At 53.3% G+C, this 22,011-nt stretch overlaps 1 protein-coding gene across 1 annotated transcript in view; it reads left to right on the top strand.

Moving 5' to 3' along the window:
* Nucleotides 1-22,011, top strand: part of stab1 (stabilin 1) — a 416,947-nt gene that overhangs the window by 308,041 nt on the left and 86,895 nt on the right. Inside the window, exon 42 of the mRNA XM_072472659.1 lies at nucleotides 12,815-12,940. Within this exon, the coding sequence (XP_072328760.1) occupies nucleotides 12,815-12,940 (126 nt within the window). The remainder of the gene's footprint in view (nucleotides 1-12,814; nucleotides 12,941-22,011) is intronic.

Here is a 22,011-nt window from a genome sequence, read left to right on the forward strand (position 1 = left end):
AATATGTACATGTGGCTATACTATATCAACAGGAAGGTACCAGGTGCAGAAACTAACTATGTTACACCAAGAACTAAATCAATGTCATTAACAAACAATAACAAAGTCTTAAACAGTATGGCAAAAAGTCAAAAACAGTGGGCGTCATTCTCCGACCCCCCGCCGGGGTCGGAGAATGGCCGTTGGCCGCCGTGAATCCCATCCCCGCCCCCGCCGAAGTCTCCGAAGGGAGAAAAGTCGGCGGGGCGTTAATGGCGCCGCTGCCGTGGAGAATGTCACGGGTCTGCGCAAGGCAGCCGATTTTCGGCCTTCCGATATTCTCCCTTCCGGATGGGCCGAAGTCCCGTTGACGTGATGACCGTTCACGTCGACGTGAATCAAACCTCCTTTTCATCGGCGTGACCCGGTGCTCCAGGCTCACGCCGACCAGCGTGGAGGTGAGTGACGGCCTGGGGGGTTGGCTCTGGGCAGGAAATGGCGTGGCCGCAGACTGATTGCGTGAGGAGAGGTGTGTCTCGACTTGTGTGTGTGTGTGCGGCGGGGGGGGGGGGGGGCGGGGGGGGTGGTTAGAGTAGGCTGGGCTCCGGGGGAGTGCCGGGAGGGGGTCCGTGCTGGGGTGGAGGTTGGGGGTTGGGGGGGGTCCGTGCTGGGGTGGGGGTTGGGGAGGGGGTCCGTGCCGGGGTGGAGGTTGGGGGGGGGGTCCGTGCTGGGGTGGAGGTTGGGGAGGGGGTCCGTGCCGGGGTGGAGGTTGGGGGTTGGGGGGGGTCCGTGCTGGGGTGGAGGTTGGGGGTTGGGGAGGGGGTCCGTGCCGGGGTGGAGGTTGGGGGGGGGTCCGTGCTGGGGTGGAGGTTGGGGGTTGGGGGGGTCCGTGCTGGGGTGGAGGTTGGGGAGGGGGTCCGTGCCGGGGTGGAGGTTGGGGGTTGGGGGGGGGTCCGTGCTGGGGTGGAGGTTGGGGAGGGGGTCCGTGCCGGGGTGGAGGTTGGGGGTTGGGGGGGTCCGTGCTGGGGTGGAGGTTGGGGGTTGGGGAGGGGGTCCGTGCCGGGGTGGAGGTTGGGGGGGGGTCCGTGCCGGGGTGGAGGTTGGGGGTTGGGGGGGGGTCCGTGCTGGGGTGGAGGTTGGGGAGGGGGTCCGTGCCGGGGTGGGTGATGGGAGGGCAAATGAGTTGGTCCACCTGGCCAGGTGCCAGCCTCCAACAGTTGGACCCATGCGGTCCATGCCACCTGGCTGGGGGGAGGAGGGGATATGGGCAATGATGACATGTCGTCGTTCCCCTCCCCCCCACCAGGCCGTCATGTTTTCAGACCATCCAGCGATGTTGGCCGCCGTGGTGGCAGCCGCTCATGTCTATGTTGCCCTGGATGAGGAGGAGGAGGAGGAGGAGCGTGCCAGAGAGGCGGCGCAGGCTGCCGCAGAGGGGCAGGCGGCAGCCGCCCAGGCTGGAGGGACACCTGACCGACAGGACGAGGAGGGGGAGGAGGACGTCGCGGCCCCACGGCAACGGAGGCACCCGAGGGCGCCCCGTGTGTACCGGCCCCGGCAGTCATACCAGGACCTCACGGACCGGGAATGCAGGAGGAGACTCCGGATGAGCCGGGAAACCGTGGCACACATCTGCCACCTGCTGGCACACCTGTCACCGCGTGGCACTGGCGGGGGACACCCTCTCCCCGTGTCCGTCAAGGTTACGGTGGCCCTGAACTTTTATGCAACGGGGTCATTCCAGGCACCGAATGGGGACCTGTCCGGCATATCGCAGACATCGGTGCATCGGTGCATCCGGGCAGTGACAGATGCCCTTTATGCCATGGCGCACCGCTACATCCGCTTCCCCGTGGACCGGGCCAGCCAAGATGCCCGGGCCGTGGGCTTCTCTGCCGTTGCCGGGTTCCCCATGGTCCAGGGCGCGATCGATGGGATGCACGTCGCCGTGCGGCCACCTGCAGATAACAGGGCCGTGTTCACCAATAGGAAAGGGACCTATTCGATGAACGTACAGGTGGTCTGCGACCACCGCATGATGATCCTGCACGTCTGCGCCCGTCACCCAGGCAGTGTACACGACTCATTCGTGTTGTCGCGGTCATCCATCCCCGGCATGTACGAGGGACGCCATCCCCGGCTGAGGGGCTGGTTGCTGGGCGACAGGGGCTACCCATTGCGATCGTGGCTGATGACGCCTATACGGAGGCCACGCAATGAGGCGGAGAACCGCTACAGTGATGCCCATGTAACGACAAGGGGAGTGATCGAGAGGTGCTTTGGCGTGCTGAAGATGCGTTTCAGGTGCCTGGACCTCTCTGGGGGCGCCCTCCAGTATCGGTCAGATAGGGTCGGCCGCATCATTGTGGTGTGCTGCGTCCTGCACAACATAGCCCAGCAGAGGGGCGATGTGCCGCAGGCAGAGGAGGGCGGAGTGGAGGAGCAGCAGGAAGAGGCCCAGTCCTCCCCAAATGAGGGGGATGGGGGCAATGGTCAGGGCAGACGGGGTAGACACAGGCGGGTGGCTGTCCACCGTTACCAGCTGGCCCAGCGGGCACGGGACAGACTGATAGACGCCCGCTTCACTGACTAGATGGGCGTGGGAATCGGGTAGTATGGCCACAGACCGCACACCATGGCAACAGCCGACCACCCACACCCCCCACCCATCCACCCACCCAGCACCCTCACCCCCCTCCCCAACCCCACACACCCCACCCGCATGCACACCACCCCCCCTCCCCCAATTGCCGATCCACCGGCGGCACAACGGGCCGGGCTCACCCAGTTGCGGGTGGACGCGTGTCTATCGCAGGCCATGGAGGATGATGACAACCCGCCCTCCGATGAGCTCCTGGCTCTACATCGTTGGACTATGTCTGACCCATGGCCACAGTACCACCATCCACCCGGACCATCCCTGCATGCGGCTGTGACACTGCAGCGCACGGTCCCGTCCTCTGCCCGGGGGATGTTGATGGCGGCCCAGGGGGAAGGGGGCAGACTCACCTGGGGCTGAGGTAAGACCACCCGTCACACACACACTTGCGCTCAACGTACATGACACGCCCGCACACTTTGGACAGAGCACAAAGGCAGCTTCGGTAGGTGTAACATTGACTTTAATAATCAAAGGAGTTCATGCACGTGCCCTAGCCCCTAAAACTCATCTGTGCCCTGCACCCGTGCCAACTTACTCAGTGTCTAACTGTTTGGCCTTACGGGCCCTTTGACTACGTCTACGTGGTTCCCCAGACGGTACAGCAGAACTGGAGGTGGACTCCTGTGATTCCTGCCCTCTGACACTGGATCACTTTGGCGGCCGTTTCCTGGGGCGTCCTGGCCTAGATGGGCCAGGCTGCGGCCCGGGCGACTGGGATGGCGAGCTGCCAGCCTGTCCTGCCCGTTGCCCACCCGATGCACCTGGGACGGAAGGGGGGGAGTCCGAGGTGTCGCGGTGTACCGGGAACTCCCCTACAGAGGGAGCCGGGAAGGATCACACCACCTCCTCCTCCCTCGGGGTGCCCGATGGCCCCCAGGCCTCTACATGGGTGGGGGATGCGAACGGACTGGCCATCCGACGCGCCCCCGACATCTGGCGCTGCCAGTCCTGGAGGCCCGTGCTGGTATCGACAGGGGTCTGCAGGTTTGCAGCCATGGAGCCCAGGGGGTTGTCAAACCCTGTCTGTGACAGTGCGACGCCGGCTCGCACATGGCCACTGGCGCCGATGCCCTCAGCGATGGCCTGCTGAGACTGGGCCATGGCCTGCAGAGACTGGGCCATGGCCTGCAGAGACTGGGCTATGGCCTGCTGAGACTGGGCCATGGCCTGCTGAGACTGGGCTATGGCGTTGAGCGCCTCTGCCATCTGGCGCTGGCACTGGCTCATGGCCTCCTGTGAGAGGGCAGCCATTTCCTGGGCCACAGACGCCGCCTGCACGGAAGGCCCCAGGCCTCGCAAACCGTTCCCCATGTCTGACACCGTCGCACCCATTGCCTCCACCGCGGACGCCACCCGTGCGGTGTCAGCCTGGGTGGCACGCATGACCGGGACCACTCCCAGCTCCTGGACGCGGGTGGACTCCTCCACCTGCGACCGCAGCCGCCGCAAGCCACCCGTCACCCTATTCGCTCGTCTCCGTGTCGGTGGTTGCATCGGATCTATGTGTGGGTGTGGTAACTGCAGGAACCCGGGATCCATCTGGGCGGCAGATGTTCGCTTGGCCTGGGCTGCCCTCCGACCGCCCGGTCCCTCTGCTGCTCCTACCTCCACCTGCTGTACCGGGACGGCTGTGTTGTGCGCACCAGTGAGTGTACCAGACGCCTCATCACTAAAGTGCCCAACCGTGGTGAGTGTTTCTGCGATGGTGGAGGGTGTTGGTGACAGCAGTGGCGTTGTGTCGTGCTCTTCGTCCCACTCTGACTCCATGGCACTTTGGGGTGGGGGTTCATCTCCACCCATCCACTCTGAGTCACTGTCCGGTATTTCGTCTTCCCGGGTAGGGGTGTCCTGGGTAGTGCTGTCCCGGGTAGTGCTGTCCCGGGTAGTGCTGTCCCGGGTAGGGGTGTCCTGGGTAGTGGTGTCCCGGGTAGTGCTGTCCCGGGTAGGGGTGTCCTGGATAGTGGTGTCCTGGGTAGTGGTGTCCTGGCTCGGATGTGACGGGGGCCTGTGGCTGCCCCCCTCATCGCTGGGTGGTCGCTCCCGCACGTGACGGGGGTGTCGTCTCCCTGTTGCTCCAGGTCTCTCCGTCTCCCGTGGTGTGCGAGGGGCATCCTGCGGGCGTCGCGTGCTGGAGGGTCCGGGTCTCTCCGTCTCCCGTGGTCGCCGAGGGGCATCCTGCGGGCGTCGCATGCTGGAGGGTGCGGGTCTCTCCGTCTCCCGTGGTCTCCGAGGGGCATCCTGCGGGCGTCGCATGCTGGAGGGTGCGGGTCTCTCCGTCTCCTGTGGTCTCCGAGGGGCATCCTGCGGGCGGTGTGCATCTGCGGGGATGGGTGCCTGGACGTTTGGTCCTGCGATACACAATGAAGCATGCATGGTTAGACATCAGGCAGTGATCAGGTGATACGGGGGAGGGGGATATAGGGGAGGGGGGATATGGGGATGGGCTGTTGGTGGCTCACTTGCTCGTGGGCCCCCGACCTCTGCATCAGCAACCTCCCGGTCCTCAGGTCCGCCAGCCAGTTCCAAGGCCCTTTCCTCGTGTACGGTCAGTGGCCTCTCATCAGCGGGCCCTCCTCCAGTCCTCACATGCTCCCTATTGTTGTGTGCGCGCTTCTCCTGTGGGGGGGGGGGGGGTGGTGGCAGGGGTAAAAGGCAACAGTGTTAGGCAGGTATATGAATGCACGCCATCGGTTGCGCGTGCATTGCAGAGGTTAAGGTTAGGGCTGGATTCACTTGGGGATATGGGGGAGGGGGGGATATGGGGGAGGGGGGATATGGGGGAGGGGGGATATGGGGGAGGGGGGATATGGGGGATATGGGGGAGGGGGAATATGGGGGAGGGGGGATATGGGGGAGGGGGGATATGTGGGAGGCGGGATATGGGGGAGGGGGGATATGGGGGAGGGGGGATATGGGGGAGGGGGGATATGGGAGGCTCACCCTGCCTGCTCTGACGAGGTCGTTCACCTTCTTGTGGCACTGGGTGCCTGTCCGCGGTGTCAGGGCCACAGCGGTGACGGCCTCTGCCACTTCCCTCCACAGACACCGGCTGTGGCGTGGGGCAACTCTGCGGCCGTGCCCGGGATACAGGGTGTCCCTCCTCTGCTCCACCGCGTCCAGGAGCGCCTCCACATCGCGTGACTCGAACCTCGGGGCTGAGCGACGGGCAGCCATCCAGTCGGGTGTTGCGGTCGGGTGTTGCGGTCGGGTGGGGGGGAGCTGCGCGGCCTTATGAGCCGTCACTCCGTGCAGCGCGTATGACGCTGCACGGTGTGAACCACTGCGCAAGTGCGGATCCCGTTACGTCGCTGCTAGCCCATTTCGGGCCGGATACTATCGTCCCATTTTTATGACGTGACGCAAGTGGGATTTGCGCCGTTTTTTGCGCCGATCGGCGGACTTTCCGCCGATAATGGAGAATTTCGCCCAGTATGTCAGAACAAGTCAGTGAGTCCAATATGAAAAGGTTCATGAATTAAGTCTCAGGTGGGCAACAAATTCGGGTTGACCGCCTCAAGGGTGGGTCAGGATCCACCGGCTGAGGAACGGACCGGGGTGCGGTCGAGTGAGGAGGATGCAGGGTGTCTGGAAGGTCAACAATGTCCATTGCAGGGACAACAGGAGGGCGTGACACCGGTGCAGGATCACGTAGCGAGCGCGGAACCAGACGAAGGGCGCACCGATTGCGGTGGCAAATAGAGCCATCAGGCAGACGAACCAGGAACGAGCGGGGAGCTATCTGTCAGAGAACCTCAGCGGTTGTCGACCAGCCGCCCTCCGGAAGGTGTATGCGGACATTATCTCCAGGCGCCAGAGCAGGAAGATCAGTCGCCCGAGCATCATGTGTCGCCTTTTGTTGCTCACGCTGTTGCTGCATCCGCCGAAGTACTGGAGCATGGTCGAGGTCTGGGACGTGAATGGATGGCACAGTGGTCCTGAGAGTGCAACCCATAAGCAGCTGGGCCGGCGATCGGCCCGTGGACAGTGGGGCCGAGCGATAGGCCAGCAAGGCGAGGCAGAAGTCAGATCCTGCATCAGCAGCCTTGCAGAGGATCCTTTTAACGATCTGGATACCCTTTTCTGCTTTGCCGTTCGACTGAGGATGCAGAGGACTGGACGTCACGTGTGTGAAGTTGTATGAGCTGGCGAAGGAAGACTCGCAAAGCAGGGGCCATTGTCTGACATCACGGTGAGCGGAATGCCTTGGCGAGCAAAGGTCCCTTTGCAGGCCCGGATGACAACCGATGACGTGGTGTCGTGCAGGCGTATGACCTCAGATAGCTGGAAAGGTAGTCGATGATGATGATGTAGTCCCTGCCGAGCGCATGGAACAGATCCACGCCCACCTTCGACCAGGGGGACGTGACCAACTCATGGGGCTGAAGGGTCTCACGGGGTTGTGCCGGCTGAAACCGCTGACAGGTGGGGCAATTGAGCACAGTGTTCCTCACTTATTCCCGGCCAGTACACAGCCTCTCGGGCCCTCCACCAGCACTTCTCAATGCCGAGATGGCCTTCGTGCAGTTGTTCTAAAACAAGCCGGTGCATACTGTGTGGGATCACGATGCGATCCAGCTTCAGGAGGACACCATCAACGACTGCCAAGTCATCCCAAACGTTGTAAAACTGTGGGCATTGTCCCTTGAGCCACCCATCCGTCATGTGGCGCATCACACGTTGCAGAAGGGGATCGGTCGCAATCTCGCGTCGAATGTGGGCCAGGCGTGCATCAGTGGTTGTCAGATTGGCAAAAGTGAAAGCTACATGTGCGTCGACTTGGCAAATGAACCCCTCAGGGTCGGACGGTGTGTTGACTGCCCTGGACAGAGCGTCTGCTATGATGAGGTCCTTACCCGGGGTGCAGACAAGTTGAAAGTCGTACCTCCGGAGTTTGAGCAGAATGTGCTGGAGGCGAGGGGTCATATCGTTGAGGTCCTTTTGAATGATGTCAACCAGCGGGCGATGGTCAGTCTCCACGGTGAACTGGGGAAGGCCATACACATAGTCGTGGAACTTGTCAACGCCAGTCAACAGGCCTAGGCACTCCTTTTCAATCTGCGCATAGCGCTGCTCTGTGGGGGTCATGGCCCGTGACGCTTAGGCGACTAGGGCCCATGATGAGGCGTCATCCCGTTGCAGGAGGACCGCCCCAATGCCGGACTGGCTGGCGTCAGTCGAGATTTTCGTCTCCCTTGCAGGATCGAAAAACGCCAGTACCGGGGCGGTGGTGAGCTTGACCTTGAGCTCCTCCATTTCACGCTGGTGGGTGGGAAGCCACTGGAATTCAGTTGTCTTCCTGACAAGGTGCCGGAGAGCTGTAGTGTGGGAAACTGTTGATCCCCAAATTTCTTTCTCTGTCAGTCTGGCCTCAATAAAAGTTGAGATGGATTCGCACGTAAAAAGAAGTTATTTATTTAGCTTGCAAGCTTAAATCATCTTACAGAAACGTAAGAGACATCCAGCCTCTTACACCCCAGAAAACGACTGAACTAAAAGACAAAGGGATCTCTGCAAAATCAATTCAAATGGTATCAAGTTTCACATACTCGACGGACATAGGTCAGCCTATGTCCCTCCTGACCTGTTCGATCTATTCTGATTGGCTCACTTCCAATCCCTTTCTCTGGCCCCTATCAATACAGCATCACTCTCATAGACACACCTCTTCCTGCTTTTTCCATGCGGTCTCAAACCCCTTTGTCCCTAACTGCCAGAATCAAAGTGGCTTATTTCTACATTACATTAACTAGTATCTCTAAAGTAACTATTTTATATCACATTCGTCAAAGCTAGGTTGGGAATGAACTTCCCTAGGAAGTTGACCATTCCGAGAAAATGTAGCACCGCCTTCTTGTCTGTGGGCTTCTGCATGGCCGTGATGGCTGCCACCTTGTCGGCATCCAGCCGCACCCCCAACTGGGAGATGTGGTCCCCCAGGAACTTCAGCTCGGTTTGTCCAAAAGAGCATTTGGCTCGGTTAAGACGCAGGCCCTGGTCCCGTAACCGTTTAAAGACGCGCTAGCGGCGACTGATGTGTTCCTGCGGTGTGGTGGACCAAATAATGACGTCGTCTACATAGATGCGCACCCCTTCGATGCTCTCCATCATCTGTTCCATGATGCGATGGAACACTTCAAGGCCGATATGATGCCAATTGGCATCCTATTGTAGCAGTATCTGCCAAATGGAGTGTTGAAAGTGCACAGCTTCCTGCTGGACTGATCCAATTGAATCTGCCAGAAGCCCTTTGAGGCATCAAGCTTGGTGAATATTTTTGCCTGAGCCATCTCACACGTGATCTCCTCACGTTTGGGTATGGGGTAGTGTTCCCTCATTATGTTGCGATTTAAGTCTTTCGGGTCTATACAGATCCGGAGCTCGCCGGAAGGCTTCTTGACGCACACCATGGAGCTGACCTATGGAGTCGGCTCCGTTGCCCGGGAAAACACTCCTTGGTCCTGAAGGTCCTGCAGCTGCTGCTTGAGGCGGTCCTTGAGGGGTGCTGGGACCCTGCGAGGTGCGTGAACTACCGGGGTGGCATCCTGTTTAGGCCGGATTTTGTACGTGTAGGGCAGTGTGGCCATGCCCTCGAAAACATCCTTGTTGTGCGTGAGGATTGAGTTGTGCTGCGCCCTAAAGTCTGCATCTGGGAAACTGGACGTGCCTTCTGGAGAGAGAGAGTGTACACGCCGAACGAGGTGGAGGATTTTGCACGCCTGTGCGCCTAGCAGAGAGTCCTTTGAGGAGCCCACGATTTCGAATGGTAGTGTGGCTTTACGTGATTTGTGTGTCACTTCGAGCTGGCACGACCCCGTGGCGGGGATGACGTTGCCATTATAGTCAATGAGTTGACAGTTGGATGGCAGGATAGGTGGTTTAACCTTCAGGGTCTGGAATGCTGACCATGCGAGGAGATTGGCGGAGGCACCAGTGTCCAGGCGGAATCTGATCTGGGATCGGTTGACCGTCAGGGTGGCACACCACTCGTCGTCAGGATCAATACTGTGCACTGACAGCTGCTGGTGCATTCGACTCAGGGACAGCTTGTTCTTGTTAATGACAGCAACGCGGAAGGGCTCCCTGTCCTCAGTGTCTTTGGTCTGTGTGACGTCGGGATCGGACTCGGTGAACATGGGTTGAATTGCCTGAACGTTTCTGCGAGGCTGGTTAAACGGGTACGAGTTAGCAGGGTGAGCTGCTCGACAGCAGGCAGCATAGTGGCCAAGCCTGCCACAGCGTAGGCATTGTCGCGCTTTACTCGATAGTCTGGACCCGCTCCGCCGCGTGGGGCCCGTGCCGCGCCATTTCGGCCACCTGGATGTGTGAGTACCGGCTGGTGGCGTTCAAATGGAGGACGCAGGTCTCGACAGCAGTCACCAGGGTGAGCTGTTTGACCCGAAGGAGCTGCTGGGGCAGGGTGTCCTATATGACTCCGAAATCTATCTGGTCATGTATCATGGAGGCAGAGGTGGTCCCATAGCCGCAGGGCTGCGTGAGGATGCGGAGGTGTGTCAAGTAAGACTGGAAAGGTTCGTCCTTACCTTGCAGGTGCTGCTGAAACAGGTACCTCTCGAAGCTCTCGTTTACTTCAACGCTGAAGTGTTCGTCGAACTTCAGGAGCACCGTCTTGTATTTGGTTTTGTCCTCGCCGTCTGTAAATGTAAGGGAGGTAAAGATGTGGATGGCGTGTTGCCCCGCCGTGGAGAGAAGAAGGGCAATTTCCTGGTGCCCGATGAACTCTCCCTGTCTGTGGCCTCGAGGAAGAGTTGGAAGCGCTGTTTGAACAGTTTCCAATTGACCCCGAGATTGCCAGCGATTCGGAGCGGCGGCGGCGGGTTGATGTTCTCCATGGTGCAGGACGGCGGATTGCTGATGCGTTGCAGGTTGGTCTCACAGGCGCTGGATTGCGTCCACTTCTGGTATCATGTTGTGTTGGGTGTTCTGGTGTACAAACGATCCAACACGGCTGGAGATGGTGTAACTCAATTTTATTTACTACTTAACTATAACAGCACACTGCTAACTTGGGTACATGCATTACCAGCTAATCTGTGGACCCTGTCCTATTACTATCTGGGTGAGGCACTCAGCACATGGTGAATGTCTGAGTGGCAGGCTCTGAGCTCGGTGCTCTGAGCTAGCTGCTGCTGGAATGAGCGGGAACTGTACTGTCCCTTGTTTATATAGTGCATGTGCTCTCATTGGTGATTGGCTGCGATATTGTGTGTGTGTTGGTTGGTCCTACTGCATGTCCATCAGTGTGTGTTTGATTGCACCATGATATGCTGATCTAAATATCATGACAACTACGAGCCTTGCCAACAGGAAAGGTTCCTCGCAGATCGGGGCGCCATTTGTCTGGCAGCCCTGATCTGTCCCCCACCCCCTTTCAGCTCCCCCATTCTGTTTTAACCCCCACTTACCCCACCAACTTTGGGGTGGCCCCAGGAACCCCCTCACTCCCCCCTCTACTTGGCAAGGCGTGACCACTGACTGCCAACCTGGCACCTGGGCAGCCTGATACCCTTGCAGTGACACCCAAGAATCCTGGTGGTGCCAGGCTGGCTGTGCCAGGTGGGCAGTTCCTGTCTGGCAGTGCCAAGGTGCCCAGGTGCAAGGGAGAGTTCCAGGGTGCCACCTTGTCCTGTACCCAATCACCCAGGGGTCTCCAATGGCCTGGCTGGGTCTCGCTAGCCCGGCCGGTGAGTCACGGGCGCTGGGTGAAAACGGCGTCTGGACGGCATATTTAAATATTCAGATCTGGATCTTGCCCAATGAGGGTGAGGTCAGCTCGCACCAGGCGGAGCGAGTCGACCGACTCGCGCAAGGTTTCGCATCCTGATTTGGGGCTCATGTGCAACTCACCCCGTTGTGCCCAGATCCCAGTCGGGTGCAACAGGGTTGCTGAATTGCCCCCTACTTCTTTCTTTGTTTTTAGGTGCTAAACCTGGCTCATGCATTTCAATAGCACTTGATGAGCATCCTGAAATCCATGGTAACCAGGCGTCACTGGTTTTTCATCAGGCAGAACACATAGTAGATCACAATTATGAGGGGAAGTGATAGGTTGGACAGGATTCCCTTGGTGGAGAATTTAAAACCAGGAGATATAAATTCAAGATAAGTGGCAGAAGGTGTAGAGGGGACATGAGGAAAAATCTCTTTATATGATAGTGGGAGTCTGGAATTCACTGCCCGAATTGGTGGTGGAGGCAGAGACCCTAAACTATTTTAAAAGTTACCTAGATCAGCACCTTAAGTGGTGTAAGCTACAGGGTGCAGGAAGGTAGGGGCAGCATGGTAGCATTGTGGATAGCATAATTGCTTCACAGCTCCATGGTCCCAGGTTCGATTCCGGCTTGGGTCACTGTCTGTGCGGAGTCTGCACGTTCTCCCCGTGTGTGCGTGGGTTTCCTCCGGGTGCTCCGGTTTCCTCCCACAGTCCAAAGATGTGCCGGTTAGGTGGATTGGCCATGATAAATTGCCCTTAGTGTCCAAAATTGCCCTTAGTGTTGGGTGGGGTTACTGGGTTATGGGGATAAGGTGGAGGTGTTGACCTTGGGTGGGGTGCTCTTTCCAAGAGCCGGTGCAGACTCGATGGGCCGAATGGCCTCCTTCTGCACTGTAAATTCTATGTAATTCTATGGATTAGAAAGGGCACCTGGGTGTCCTTGGGCTGGCATGGAAAAGATCAGTCGAATGGCCTCCTGTGCTGTAACCTTTCTAACACCTGCCCCTCTTAATATTTCACTATAGCTTAAATTAAATTAAAGAGATTATTTAAAACATAACCATCTTATATAGCCTCACATTCATAACATGGGATCTCTCTCTTTCTCCCTTAATACTTTATTACACAATAATGAGAAATTGCCATATCCCCATTCTTTGTTCATGAAACCTTTTGATTAATGGCACTAAAGCCAAAATGGCACTAGGGGCTTTTCACAGTAACTTCATACTTGTGACAATAAAAGATTATTATTATTATTAAGAGAAGGAAACACCATGGAAAGATATGCCATGTTAATATGGTGTTTTCCACTAGAATCTTTTTAAAAATTTGACAGAGAACAAAATCAGAAAACGGTGGTTTATTTTGTATGTCTGAAAATCAGATGGTTCTGAGGAATAAGTCATAATTTGAGTCAATTTCCATTTTTCTGTTTACAGAAATCAACCTCTGTGAGGTTAATAATGGCGGCTGTTCAGTGTTCTCCAACTGCACCAATGTTTCTGCAGGAGAGAGGACGTGCACTTGTCGTGACGGTTACACTGGGGATGGGCTAATCTGTTTAGGTGAGCATGAAAATCAGACATGGTGAAAAGCAGAGAATTCAGTATTCTGGTCTGATTTTCCAAACTCAGCGGCTTCCTCTTTATTTAAATTTAATTTCAAATCTGATTGCTTTGAATAAAGAATAATATAGAGGAACACACATATGTCCTCGTGCATTCTGCCTGGTAATTACATTTTACAACTGTGCATGGTATGATGGGCTAAGACTTCCTCGTTAGTCGGGCTAAATAAACAAAATTATTTATCCATAAAACTATCCCTGGTGTTTGTTGTTTACAGCACAATGGGAGTAGATTTTAATCAGCCACCTGAGTGTTGGGGATAAGCTGCTCTCAATAATTTGACGATCTCCATAATGGGCCTGGTGACAAGTTGAAAATGATCATAATAAACATAGAAAGGATGTTAAAAAATTGTGCATGATAGGTTAGTTAGTGAGCCACACAAAATATCTAGGAGTAGCTCTCGTGACTGATTCTATATATTAAGAGTCCACTATAATGTTTTTATTGATTTATGCGATGTGGACATCACTGGCTCGGCCAACACTTATTCCTTGAACCGACTGGCTTGCTGGACCATTTAAGAGTCAACCACATAGCTGTGGATCTCGGAGTCACATGTAGGCCAGACCAGGTAAGGGCGTCAGGTTTCCTTCCTTGAACCAGATGGGTTTGTACTACAATCATGGACAACAATAGATTTTTAATTCCAGTGTTTATTGGATTCAAATCACCACCTGTTGTAGTGGTATTTGAACCCCAGAGCCCGAGAGCATTACACCTGTTTCTGGATTACTATCAGTGGCAATACCACTACACCATCACTTCCACATGCTTGCATGTTGAGTTGGCGATTGACTGTACTCCTATGGGTTTGTAGATTATAGTATATAAGTTTGGTTAACTTAAAAGTAGGTCGGCTGTGTTCTGGGCCAGATGGTACTGGAATAAGGAAGTACTGCTTAAAATATTCTAAATCATTTACAACATCCCTGTCTAATGGTGATAGGAGTTTGGAGTTGGGGGGATCTCCAGATGGGTATGTCCAGGGATTAGTGGCTGTCAGCTCACTGGGTGGTGCGTAGTTTGAGTCTAGGGGTGACCTTGTGTTTGTAATTTTGTATGTTTAATTGCCAAGCTGTCTGGGTGGCTGTATTGCCTTCCCTCCTGCCAGGCTAATTCCAAGGACAAGTTCAGTAAGTGCTGTACTCACAGCTGCAGAGTTACCGGCCTTATCGCTGATCTTAGCTTCCTGCTCTTGCTGAACTTGCCCTCTGATTCATTGCTTTCTGGTTCAAACCTGTTTCTGATTCCCTGATACTCGAGCGGAAACTGATCTCTCATGTTCAAGATTGAAACTTGGGCCCCAATTCGTTTAAGCTGAATTGAGATTTCCCCATTCTGAGAGTGCATCTTGATACTCATCACCAGGGCTTTCATGGACATTGTTTAAGTGTGGAGGTGATGACAACATTCTACAAAGGATGATTTGAAGAACTATTCTCTAGGAACTGTGTGGTTGTTTTTTTAAGCATGATTCTCTTCTGGAATTTACTTTGGTCCAAATCCAGGTTTCAAATGGAAGTTTCCTTATCTTTTAAGGGTTCCATGAGAAATACATTTGGACAATTTCAGCACAGTTCCTGAGTGTGCAGTATAGAGCTGCACAATCTAGTGAAAATAGGCAGAGAAACATAGAACATAAGAAACAGGAATAGGCCAATCAGCCCTTCAAGCATGCTCTGCCATTCAGTGTGATCATGGCTATTCCTCTATCTTGACACCATACTCCCACGTTCCCCCCATACCCCTAACACTATCAGGGTCTTTAACTTTCGCTTAAAAAGCGGTCGCAGGTGTAGGAGCAAAATCGCCTACCTTAACAGTGCCAAATGATCCTAGCTGCTTGCTGCCACTTAGCCAAACCCAGACTATGCTGAATTACCACATGGTGAGTCAGATGGCAAGATCTGATAGCAGGAAAAACATATTTTTGGCAGTTTGTTACTTTTATTTGTTCCTAAGTTGTGGACACTGCTGGCATTTATTACTCATCCTTAATTGCCCTTGAGAAGGTGGTATGAGCCACCTTCTTGAACCGCTGCAGTCCATGTGCTGTAGGTACACCCACAGTCTTATGAGGAAGGGTGTTCCAGGATTTTGATCTAGTGACAATGAAAGAACAGTGTAGTTCCAAGTCAGGCTGGTGAGTGGCTTGGAGGGGAACTCCCAGGTGGTGGCATTCCCATGCACTTGCTCTCCTTGTCCTTCTCAGTGTAGAGGTCACAGGTTTGGAAGGTGTTGTTAAAGGAGCCTTGGTGAGTTGCTGCAATGCATTTTGTAGCTGGTACACACTGCTGCTAGTGTGCTTTGGTAATGGAGGGAGTGAATGTTGAAGCCAGCAGTTGGGGTACCAATCAAACGGGCTGCTTTGTCCTGGATGGTGTCAGACTTCTTGAGTGTGTTGGAACTGCACTCATCCAGGCATGTGGAGAGTAATCCATCACACGCCTGACTGAGTATACCAGTCTGAGTATACCAGTCATCAGTGAGGACAGCGGCACTCAGTTACCTGTTGTCTCTGATGCTTCATGCAGGGCATCACTCTATCCTTTGAGGTAGATATTAGAACAAAGGGCTGGGACATAACGGCACTAAAAGTAGAGACAGATTAGAGGCAGATTACTCCAATATTTCTCCTATGATGTGCAGTGTGACTGGAAATGCAGTTAGCACCTCACACATCTTCTGCTGCTGCAAGATAATCCTCTTCGTGGTGGCCCTCAAGACTTAGCATCTGTGCCCAGCTCAGCATAACTTGGAGAGATCTGTGCCCTCCCATGGGAACTATCCAATGCAGTACCTGCCGCCATCACCTGCTCTTGTTCACATGTAAAATGCACTTGACCATGTGACAAACCAATTGCCTGTCTTGGGATCACACCGAGGTATTGTGTATCTGAGCTGGTGGGGGAGCACATGAGTCCTGTGCCAATACATTCTCAGAGTGCCCGACCTGTGGCTGCGTGATATTTAATTTTGTCACCGAGTCGCTGGGAGACACACAGTTCTCCATCACCATCGGGCACGCATGCCAAGACCCGAGTTATCTCCAATGCCTCCTACACCGAGCATGGAAGGGACCAGAGGACCACCTCTGGTGCTCCGTCTCTCCCTGGTGTTCTGTACTCACTTCCGCAAGGGGTGAAAGACAAGACCTGAGGGTGGAAGCAGAAGAATATTTTGAGAGGAACGAACGACAGCATTTGTCGAGGGTCACTGTGAAGGATGGGCATGACATTGTTATGAGATGAGGATATAAGTGGGTATTAGTGATGGCTGGTCAGATGGGAATGTGAAAAGATGCTTCAAGAAAGAAGAATGTGTGAAACTCTGTTGGTCTGAGGACTGATGGAGAAAGCAGAGCGAAGGGGTTTATACTTGAAGGTCGCATGTCACTCACCTTTCCTGCCCTGATCAAGTTACAAAACTTTTGCTGGTAGTGTATGAGGAGTGAAGCACCAAACTCCTTTGCCACATCCAGCGTTCTTGTTCTGAGGCTCAGTTTTCCTTCCCATCTGCAGGGATCAGAATCTCCCTGAGGGAGATGATACCTGCATTATCTCAAGACACTCTGCTGAAGTGTGCTGCTGCTTTGCCACGCTGAGATTTCATAGAATCATAAAATCCCCACAGTGCAGAAGGAGGCCATACGGCCCATCGAGTCTGCACAGCCCTCTTAATGACCATCCTACGTAAGCCCACGTCTCCACCTTATCTCTGTAACCCAATAACCCTACCTAATCTTTTGGACTGTAAGGGACAATTTTAGCATGGCCAATCTACCTATCCTGCACAACCTTGGGCTGTGGGAGGAAACCCATGCAGACACGGGAGAAAGTGCAAACTCCAATTTCATCAGTGCAAGTTATGGCTTTGCCAAACATATCCACAATGCTTCAAGTATTCCCCAACATGTCCTTTTTATACTTGCTGCCACTGTTTGGGGAATCCGGATATCAGAGGTAGTTGTTGCATCAACAAGGCACTAACAAACATGTTGCTGATACTTCTGTTTTCCCAATGCACACCCAGACTTCAACAGAAGTTAAAATTCAGCTAATTGTTGTCAGTAAGCTTCCTGTCTTACACTGTTACTGCTTAAAGACTACCATAGACATCAAAATCAATTCACTAGGTCTTGATTTACCCATAACCAATGTCACAGGAGATTAACTTTAAGATCTGCTGGATTGTGGTAACTCGAGACATACACGCGATGCTTCCATTAGTAAACAAAAGGAAGTTATTGATGAAAGGCAAAGGCAGATAGATAACAGGCACCTAACACAGATATTTGCTCATCAGCTCCTTGGTCAGCGCTGCCCAGGATCCTGCTCCCAGGGTGCTGCGCAAACTCTCCATTGGCCGGGATTCGAGCGCTCCTGTGCGTTTGGCCCCGAACCAGTCATGTGGTCAGTGGAGCTCGCCCCCTTAAAGGGGCCATGTTCCGACATCCCTCCCCCTTTGAGTACCTTAATACACATCCTCATAACTATATACAAAAGTCACAAGGTGTGATTTAATGCCACACATGGCCTGCCCATTGTGGGTGGGATCACTATTTAACAAATCTGCCTATTAAAGCAAGACAGCACGTCTCATTTTAATGTGCAGATTCCCGAGGTACCCGTGGCGTGAGATCAATCTCCTTCGCCTCGGAGACTTTGGGCGAGTGCTGTTGAGTACTGGTCTCCAGAAATGGGGCCAGATAGATTGGCACTCATGGGGGTCTCCCAGGGGATCGAAAGCCCCCATGATCACACCCTTTCGGCAGGGTGGCGCTGCTGATGCTACCTGGGGACCCTGGCACTAGCAACCTGGCACTGCCAAGTTGCTTGGGTGGCACTGGCAGGGGCACTGCCATGTTGGCACTTCCAAGGTAGGTGTTGGGGGGAAGGCTAGGGACCCTGTATTGGGGCTTGTGGGGGTCATCGGTCACTTAGATGGGCCTCGCTATACTGCGAGTCCAGACGAGCGAAGCTCCTCAGTGTACAAACCTTGGCTATGTGCGGCATCGATCATGCATTCCCCGTTAAGGCCCCTTATCAAACATAAGTCGCATTTTGTAGCCTGGTGTTTCTCGGCGCTGTAAGCGCTCACTATGGGACTTTGTTCCCCTTTAGTTAAATCACACCCTCAATTGACAACAGTGGAAAGCGAGTCCTTCAAAACGTCAATCAGTCCAGAGCCCTCCAGGTCCCACCGGACCTCCAAAGCCCAGCCACCGGCTGGCATCCTCTGGACAATTGGAGGTCCAGCCGATGCCACCTCTGGCAGCACCACTTCCATAATGGGTGAACTAGCCCCACCACCCTCGACAGACACATTTAGTTGAACAGACGTGGGAGCCCCTGGCTCCCTTGACTTGAACAAGTTACCGGAGTATTCATGGTGCTCGTAGACCTCATCCACGCAGGGGGTCACCACCCCTTGACTCCTCAGGTGGTCAACCTGCTTCGTAATGGACTTCCCGTTAACATCAACCACATAAGGCACCGACTCCGACCTGGCCACAACATGTCCTTCTAACCACAGTGAACCTGCTGTGAAATTACAGGCCAAAACAGGGTCTCCCACCCAGAACGACCTGTTCTCTCTCTGTTCTGTCCGCTGATTCTTCTGGGAGACCTGACGTGCCTCCACCCTCCCCACCAAATTTGGAAATACTAGGCCCAATTAGGTTCTCAACCGACAGCCCATAAGCAACTCAGCTGATGTGACCCCTGTGGTTGAATGAGGAATTGAGTTGCACAACAATAAAAATGAGCCAACCTCTGAAGAAATAGTTCATCTGACTGCTTTTTCATGACGTTCTTGAAAGTTTGAATGGCCCGCTCAGCCAGACTGTTCGACACTGGACAATAGGGGGCTATTCTCGTGTGTCGTATGCCATTCCAGTTTATCTCACTAAAACTTCATTGCCGGTGAAGGGGGTGACATTGTCTGAAATAATTGCCTTGGGAAGTCTATGAATGGCAAACATATGGCGCAAAGCCTTGACCGTGGCTGCTGAGGTAGTGGTCTCCTCTCTTGGATCGATAACACTTTGAGTGGGCATCAACCAGCACCAAATACATCTTGCCCAAAAACGAGACCGCATAATCCATGTGGTTCTGGTCCATGGGCAACCAGGCCATTCCCAAGGGTGAATGTAACAGAAGGTGGAAATGATTGCTGCATTTGACAAGGGCGGCACTGTTGTATGAGCTCTTCATTGGCCTTATCTTTTCCTGGCTACTAGGTGTAGCTGCACACTAATATTTTCATCTTTGTCTGCCCTGGGTGGGCAATGCATAACTCATAAAAGATGGGATCTGTAGCCTAAGCTGGGATGACCACCTGTCATCCCCAGAAAATCACGCTGCCTTCACATGTCAACTTGTCTTGGATGAGTGAAATATGGCCTCAGCAGTTCAGACTTCTTGCATCATTTGTTTGACCTTTGAAAGAACAGAGTATCTTTGAGTCCAGCTGTGGATGCACCCTGTGAACACTGATAGGGTGTCTAGGAAGTTTCTAAAAATTCATCTACGGGATGTGGGCATCACTGGTTAGACCAGCATTAATTGCCCATCCCTAGTTGCCCTTCAGAAGATGGTGGTGAGTTGCCTTCTTGAACCGCTGCAGGGTTGAGGGCTAGAATGATCTCCTGGGGTAAGATGGTAGCGGAATGCTCTTAGGTAGAGGCAGGTGACTTAATGCATCTACAATTTGTGTCCCAAGCCAAAAACATAGTTGTAAGCCACCAACAGCATGGGCCAACATTGCACCTTGCTGAGGCTCTGGGTGAAATGGGCTTGTCTTCCCTTAAAAGGCACAGCAATGGCTTGTGATTAGTCACTATGTCGAACCATTGACCATACACATACTGGTTGAATTTCTTCACACTGAATATAACCACCTACCGCTAAGCCCTCCATCTCAACCTGGGTGTGGTTTTGCTGTGCTTCAGAAAGGGACCTTGAGTCAAAGGCGATAAGGCGTTCCCAACCATCTCCCATTATGTGGGATAAAACAGCCACTATACTGTGAGGACACGTGTCATATGTCAGCACTATTGGTTTCCTCGGATCAAACTGCATCAAGACATTAGAAGACCGTAATGCTTGTTTCACAACTCGGAAGATTTCTTTTTGAGGCTCTTTTCATTGCCACTGCTGATTCATAGGTGCAATGCTGCCAATGTTGTGGCCAGATTTTAAATAAACCTTCCATAGTAATTGGCCAAACCAAGAAAGGACTTAAGCCCACATTACATTTGTGGGTGCAGGGACATCTCGAATGGCCATGATCTTTTCTTCCAAGGGGTGCAACCTTGTTGCATTGACGCAGATTCCTAGGTATGTCTCTTCAGAGGCTTGGAAGATACATTTTTCACACTCCAGCGTCACAAAAGCTCTTTAATACTTCCTGTAGGCTGACCATGTTCTTCTAGTGTAGTGCTGGTGACAAGCACGTCATCAAGGTAAACTATCACCATGGGAATGCCCATTTTCCATTGTGCGCTAGAAGTTAATGCAGGCTAAAGAGAGGCTGAACAGCAGTCAGGTATACTGGAAAAAGCCTTTGTAGGCTTTGATTGTAGCAAACTTCTGAGTCTCTTCAGCCAACTCTAGTTACAGGTAGGCATGACTGAGGTCCGAATCTGAACAGGTGAGGCCTCCCACCAATTTACCGTAGATGTGTTCAATTCAGGGAATTGGATACTGATCACTTAGGCAGCCTTGTTTATGGTCATCTTATAGTCCGCACAAATTCTTATCACCCAATCAGGTTTAAGGACAGGAGGGGCAGCACGTGGCGCAGTGGTTAGCACTGGGACTATGGCGCTGAGGACCCAGGTTCTCCCCATGTCTGCGTGTGTTTCAACCCCACAACCCATAGATATCCTAGTTAGGTGGATTGGCCACGCTAAATTGCCCCTTAATTGGAAAAGAAAAATAATTGAGTACTCTAAAAAATTTTTTAAAGGTTTAAGGACAGGGACAATCGGTGCAGCCCACTCTGAAGACTGCACCTGTTTCATTATCTGCAGCCCTTCCAATCTCTTGAGACCTGCTTAAACCTTCTGATGCAGTGCACATGGAACTGGCCTGGCTCTGAAGAACTTGGGTGTTGAATCCAGATTGACATATATGTCTTGGCTTTTACAACCTTAATTCACTCCAATTCTTCATAGAAAACGTCTTCATACTTCCTCAAGGCATCTTGGAGGACGATATTTTGAAGATTTCCAACCAGTTGAACTCAATCTTTTGCAACCAATCTCTTCCTGACAGACTGGGTATATGTCCTTGCATGAAAACCAAAGGCAGATTGGCCTCCTGTCCTCTGGAGGCCACTGAGATATTGGCTGTTCCAAGGATTTTCAAAATCTCTTTGGTTTATGTGGAAAGTTTGGCTGTAATATTCTTTAAGCTTAAAGACTGTGTTCCTGCATGCAGATATTGGGAGGTCTGTTCACCCATTACGGTCACCAAAGCCCCGTTGTCGACTTCCATATTAAGGGGTCTACCATTTACCCTTTTCAATCAGCTGTTTTACTTAATTGGATTGCATTCAACCAATGTATCAAATTCTTTCTCCAGAACTTTTCTTCATTATGTTCAGTGCGTTGTGGACTGCTGCTGCTGTTCATTTTTGCGTTGGCGCACTTTGCCTTGCACAGAAACATGCTTGAGTGTGCCCTCTTTGGCTACAATGGAAACGCACAAACCTTCGAACATGGCAGGTATCCTGGGGATGGTCCTCCCCGCAATGAAAGCAGTACACCTTGGATTCATTTTTATGCGCTGGTTCCTTCCCTCTCCTTGGATTCCGACTATGTCCCGAGGACCGTGTCTGACTCTGAGCTGTGCCTGTTGAACCCACCGTTGACGTCACTGCCATACCGCCCTATACATGGTTAGCCTCCCTTTCAGCCACACTTTGAAGTTCAGTGGTGCCTTTTTCGACGCACTCCATCCCCTGAGCTATCTCCATTGCTTTTTCCAACGTAATTGTGG

The sequence above is a fragment of the Scyliorhinus torazame genome, chromosome 13 (assembly GCF_047496885.1).
Source record: "Scyliorhinus torazame isolate Kashiwa2021f chromosome 13, sScyTor2.1, whole genome shotgun sequence".
NCBI classification, from domain to species: Eukaryota; Metazoa; Chordata; class Chondrichthyes; order Carcharhiniformes; family Scyliorhinidae; genus Scyliorhinus; species Scyliorhinus torazame.